The sequence below is a fragment of the Phalacrocorax aristotelis genome, chromosome 13, assembly GCF_949628215.1.
Source record: "Phalacrocorax aristotelis chromosome 13, bGulAri2.1, whole genome shotgun sequence".
In the NCBI taxonomy this organism is placed as follows: domain Eukaryota; kingdom Metazoa; phylum Chordata; class Aves; order Suliformes; family Phalacrocoracidae; genus Phalacrocorax; species Phalacrocorax aristotelis.
In genome coordinates, this window is record NC_134288.1 from 12,765,390 (window position 1) to 12,771,027 (window position 5,638).

The 5,638-nt window shown below is 51.8% G+C and overlaps 1 protein-coding gene across 1 annotated transcript; it reads left to right on the forward strand.

The window, feature by feature from the left end:
- Positions 1-859: 859 nt before the first annotated feature.
- Positions 860-5,355, forward strand: HRH3 (histamine receptor H3). The gene is made up of 3 exons (XM_075108803.1): positions 860-1,112; positions 1,494-1,660; positions 2,581-5,355. Exons 1-3 carry the CDS (start codon positions 899-901, stop codon positions 3,463-3,465), a joined length of 1,266 nt encoding a protein of 421 aa, XP_074964904.1. The 5' UTR covers positions 860-898; the 3' UTR covers positions 3,466-5,355.
- Positions 5,356-5,638: the final 283 nt, after the last annotated feature.

Genomic DNA, 5,638 nt, shown 5'->3' on the forward strand with positions numbered 1-5,638 from the left:
AGAAAGAAAGGCGCTTGGCCAGGGTCTCCAGCCAGTATCCTTCTCTGGTTTCCAGCGTTGCTGCTCTGCATGTCTCCATGCCATTCTCCAGGGGGGATTGTGGTGAGCTGATCCCACCCTGGTGACATGACACCCATGGAGACATTTCCAATCCTGCAGTCTGGAGCAGGCACTGCACACAGGGGATTTACGGTGGCAAGTAACTTCATCCTGGAGTATCGCCAGCTGAAGAAAGTATTCAAACAAAAGTATTTTTTAGCTATGAAAAGCTAAACAAGTGGAAGGAGGAGGGAGCATTAATCATCCCCCTGGAGCTGGAGACTGGGCAAGGATGACTCCGTTTGCAGACCAAGTGGCATGGCCGCTTGTTAAGGAGTTGCCCACTCCCAGGCAGCTTCACCTCTTCCTCCCGCTGGCCAGAGTGAGGGGCACGGTCAAGGGCATCACCTTCTTTCCTCCGCCTGCCCGGAGACCGCTCCCGGGTGACCTCTGGTTAAAGGACAAGTTAAGCCTTGACCTCCACTCCTCTCCTTCGAGGCAGAGACCCCGAGGCAGGAGCCATGAGCACTCCCTTTATCTTGGGGGGGGGATGCTTTGGGGAGATGCAGGGTCGTTCCTGTGGGGAATGCGAGGGTACTCTGGGAGGATTCAAGGATGCTCCCGGGTTCAGGGGGAAGGAGGGATGCCCTGGGGTAACGCAGGGGTGCCGATGGGTCGAGGTGGGAAGGTAGGGATGCTCCGGAGAGACGCGAGGGGTTCGGGAACGCCCGGGGGGGCGCTGGGGGCGGGAGCGCCGGTCCCGCCGGCCGCAGGGCAGCGCCGGGCCGCGGCCCCCGGCGGGGCGGGGCGGCGGGGCGGGGAGGGGCGGCAGCCCCGCGGCGCGGAGCCGAGCCGGGCCATGGAGAGCGGCGGGACGCTGAACGGCTCCGGCTCCGCCGCCGGGCCCTTCCCCGCCGCCAGGACGGCGGCGCTGGGCGCGCTGATGGCCCTGCTGATCACCGTCACCGTGGCCGGCAACGCGCTGGTGATGCTGGCCTTCGTGGCGGACTCCAGCCTGCGCACCCAGAACAACTTCTTCCTCCTCAACCTGGCCATCTCGGATTTCCTAGTAGGTAAAGTGCTGCCCCCCGTCCGGCTCCCCGGCCCGGCCCGGCAGCAACTCCGCGGCGGGCAGCGGCGCCCGGGCTGCCCCCGGCCCGGCTGCTCCGGGGTCCCCCCCCCACCGGCACCCCCGGGGTTCCCTCCGGCCGTGCCCCGCTCCTGTCCCCCGACATCCCCCCCGCAGCCCCGGGGTCCCACCCCTCCCGACATCCCCCCAGCTCCCCCTTTCCCTACAGCCCCCCCCCCTTTCCCCCTCCCGACACCCCCCAGCGCTCGGAGCGGCAGCCGCAGGCGGGCGCGGGGCTGTTGCGGGGCGGGGGAGGGACCCCTTCCCCGGGGCAGCCGCCGCACAGACCCCGCACCTCGGTGCCAACCGACCCCTCCGGCTGCAGGTGCCTTCTGCATTCCCCTGTACGTGCCCTATGTGCTGACGGGGAGATGGATCTTCGGGAGAAGCCTCTGCAAACTCTGGCTGGTAGTTGATTACCTGCTCTGCACCTCTTCGGTCTTCAACATCGTACTGATTAGCTATGACAGATTCCTCTCGGTGACAAGAGCGGTGAGTCCTGTCATGGCAGCTGAGAGCGGAATAACTCTCCTCCTGCTTTATTCTCCAGATTCCCTGCAATAATTAAAAGCTTTTCCAATCCTCCAGAAATTAGGAATCTTTCAGCCCGGTGATGGAAAGCAATCATTATCCACAAATACATAATTCAGCTGTAGCTTCAGATTAGTATATTTCTTGCATAATTAAATCATTTAAGGCTCAGACCCCATTGTGCAGGTGTTCCCTTCCCAAATGACAGGAGAGTAGTGTACAAGTGAGTCAAAGAGGTAAGCGGACCTGTTACTAACTTGCAGGGGCTTCTTATCACCAGGACGAACAAGCGGATTACAGTCGGCCCCCCAGCTTCTCGCTGGCTACCAAGGCAGTAGATTGCAGTGCCAACTTCAGCAGGGCACTGCCCTGAGGTCTCTGGGTACATGGTGAGATGATAACGCTCAGTCCTTTGCAGGAGGTAGTGAGCAACTTGCAGATCAGATCCACTGCTGTTTGCTTGTTCCCTGACTCTGAATGCACCACGGATTAGCTGCAAGGCTGAGAGAGAGGCAGAGCTGGATGCCTGCCTAGCCCAGGAATCTGATGGATGCCCCTCCCTGGGAGTTGCAGAGCGTAGCTGGGGACAGCTCAGTGGTGGGGTGCAGCAGGCTGCCAGGCTCCAACCGAGTCAGTACGTTTCCAGTGAGCAGAAGCCACACCTGGTTTTGGAGCTGGAAGATGAGGGTTCTAAGTCTGCATAAGGGAATGCAGGGTGCGATTTATCTAGCAATTGCTTTTGTTGCCTATGGCATATGAATTTTTTACACTGCTGGGATATTGCCTAGCAACTTTACCAGGAACGCTAACGGTTCATTTGTGAAGAGCCTCAAACAGTTGGGGTGTGTGGTCGTGCTTAAGAAAAGGTTTCCCCGTTGCAGGTTGCCTACAGAGCCCAGCAAGGCAACACCAAGCAAGCAGTGCTGAAGATGGTGATGGTATGGGTATTTGCATTCCTGCTTTACGGACCTGCCATTATCAGCTGGGAGTATATATCAGGCCAGAGTACCATACCCCCTGGGGAATGCTACGCTGAATTTTTCTACAACTGGTACTTTCTCATGACAGCCTCCACACTGGAGTTTTTCACCCCTTTCATCAGTGTAATGTTTTTCAACCTGAGCATTTACCTGAACATACAGAAGCGTACCAAAATACGCCTGGATGTTTTCCACGAAGTGCACAACCAGTCCTTCACTGAAGAGATGGAAATGAGCCCAGAAGCAAAGCTTTCTTTGAAATGCTGTAAGTGGGAGCAGAAGGAGCCAGCTGAAACCCTCGATCTCTCTAAGAGCAAAGTTCAAGCAGCAGCTTCCACTGCCAGCCTGGGTGCCAAAGACCTGCTGTCAACAAGCTCGGAGAGCTCTGGGAAACCTAAGTGTTGCAACAAAAAGAGCTGTAAAAATTCAGCATCCACTCTGTCCTTAGAGAAACGGATGAAGATAGTGTCCCAGAGCATGACTCAACGCTTCAGACTCTCTAGAGACAAAAAAGTGGCCAAGTCGCTGGCAGTCATCGTGGGCATTTTTGGGATTTGCTGGGCGCCGTACACTCTCCTGATGATCATCCGCGCTGGCTGCCACGGCCACTGCATCTCCAGCTACTGGTATGAGACTTCCTTTTGGCTGCTGTGGATCAACTCGGCTGTCAACCCTGTCCTGTACCCTCTCTGCCACTACAGCTTCAGAAGAGCTTTTATTAAACTCCTCTGTCCCAAGAAGCTAAAGATTCAACCTCACGATCCCCTTCAGAACTGCTGGAAGTGAAGCATGCGGATGAGAAGAGCCTTGTTTTAATACAACTGTATTATGGAAAAGTACTGTACCTTCCTCTTTTGGAAGAACCCAGGAGCCCTGGTCTGGGGCATGTGAGGAAGGCAGCAATGAAACCACTATTCGTTTATTCTAGTCCATCAACAACAAAACCACGCAGAATAGAAGGGTAAGAGTTTCTTGACATTAACCGCAGGCAGCGAAATCTGTGTCCGCCACTTGCAGGTGCCACAGAAGAGCTCTGCTGCCACCTAGTCAGCCAGAGTGGCACCAGCATTTTGTTAAAATAAAAACTGAAAAAGTAAAAGCTAACAAAAAATATCTAATGTAAAACCACTGGACTAAACTACAGTTTTCCCCTCTTGCAGGCCTGATTTTTCCCATTAATGGGAGGGTTTTTTCCTTATGCTTAAGATATTACGCATATGTGATGATGCAGAAAGAAAAGAATGAACCTCAGAAGGAAAACACCTCATTTATCATTACTGCTACAGCCACAATCTAGATTCCCACTGCATGTGGTGCAGTAAATGTCCCTTCCCCTCCTCAAGAAGGGACAAATCTCTGCCCTAAGGAGTCTACAGCCAGACTCAGAAGCGCCGAGTATCCTGAAGCACGCTGTTGGCATTCCCTGATCCTTGCTTCATAACTGACCCGATTTCCTTTGCATCCAGCCACACACTGACCAGCGCTCCCACAGCACATGGGAGCACTTCCCAAGGGCCGGAGCTCAGGCCCTGGCCCTGCAGGGCACGGGAGCCCTGGCAGACCTGATAGAGAGAGCTGCTGTGCAGACGTGAAAGGTGCCAGCAGAGTGTCACCTTCTCCACAGTCTCCCTCATGATGACCCAAGGACATGTTTAAACCTCTTCTGCAGGATCTTAAAAATACTCTTTTGGCAATGTGCTAGCAAATGACAGACACTGGGAGAAGTGAAGCTTGTGTTCCATTTTTTTCAGTTAGTTTCAGACCTCTTAATTTTACCAAGTTCCAGAACTCTTGCATGCTTCCTTTTAAAATAATTTGGAGACCCGGGTTGAGCTGATCCGGGTAACATAAACATCAATCCATTTACTTATTTCTTAAGCAGCCAACTAATTCCACAGATAGAGCACCAGATTCAAGAGACCAGGGCTCTATCCTCAATGTTAACGCAAGATCTTGGGCATTTTAACTCTGCATCCCATCTCGTGCTTCATCATACTGCCCATTTAGTCTGTAAACTCTTTGGGAACAGAGGTAGTATGACCATAAAGCAAAACACTTTGACTCCCCATCTCTGCTGGAGCTGCTCAGTGATATAGTAATGCAAATACGTAATTAGTTGCCATGGCAAACGCTCATATTTAACAGTATTGTACAGGGAAGCTCAAGATCATAAGTCTGAAAACTACATCTACAAACAGAAACCCAAATGCTGTAAGGTAGTACCCAAAAGCTTATGATGTTGTGACTGCCAATGACACTCAGCTGTTGTGAGCAAACTGCGTTTTGGCTGCTGGTAGGAACAAAAGAAAATGCTATCCAACTTTATTCCAGTGATGTTGTTGAGTAGATCGGTATTGTCATCTGAAGTCAGGTTTTAAATGATGTTTTGTGTTCATGATAGTTCAGTTTTGTGACATGTTTGGTCAGACCATTATATATGGGCTAAAATACATCCTTTGAAGTGTGTGTGCTAAGAATTGACAGTGTGTACTGCTGAGCCTGCTTGTACCTTTCCTTGTGTCTGCTGCCTTCTGAAAACCCCAATAAAGTATTTTTATACCAAGTTTGCCAAAGATTTTATGGTAAACAGGGAGTTTCTGGAAGTGAGAAAATGCAACTGAAAGTAAAACTTCTGTGGATTTTTCTGAGGACACAATTAAAGCATATACATTTTGCAAACAATTAGCTCCTGAAACAGCTGAGTTTCTCTTACCTCTGATTAACAGGTTCCTGACAGCACACTCAGGGTGTGGGAAGAGCACATCACCTAATTCTTTCCAAATCTGGCTCTTTCCCAGAGCAAATTACATGCAACTTAGATCTGAAAATGTTACATTAACAGTAATTCTTCCTGCGACTTAAGAAATCCACTGGCCTGCCTGAAAATGACAAAGTCATAACGTGAACAAAGTACCAGCCTCCAGCTGTGGTTCTCTTCATTTGTTCTTAAAGAGAGGTG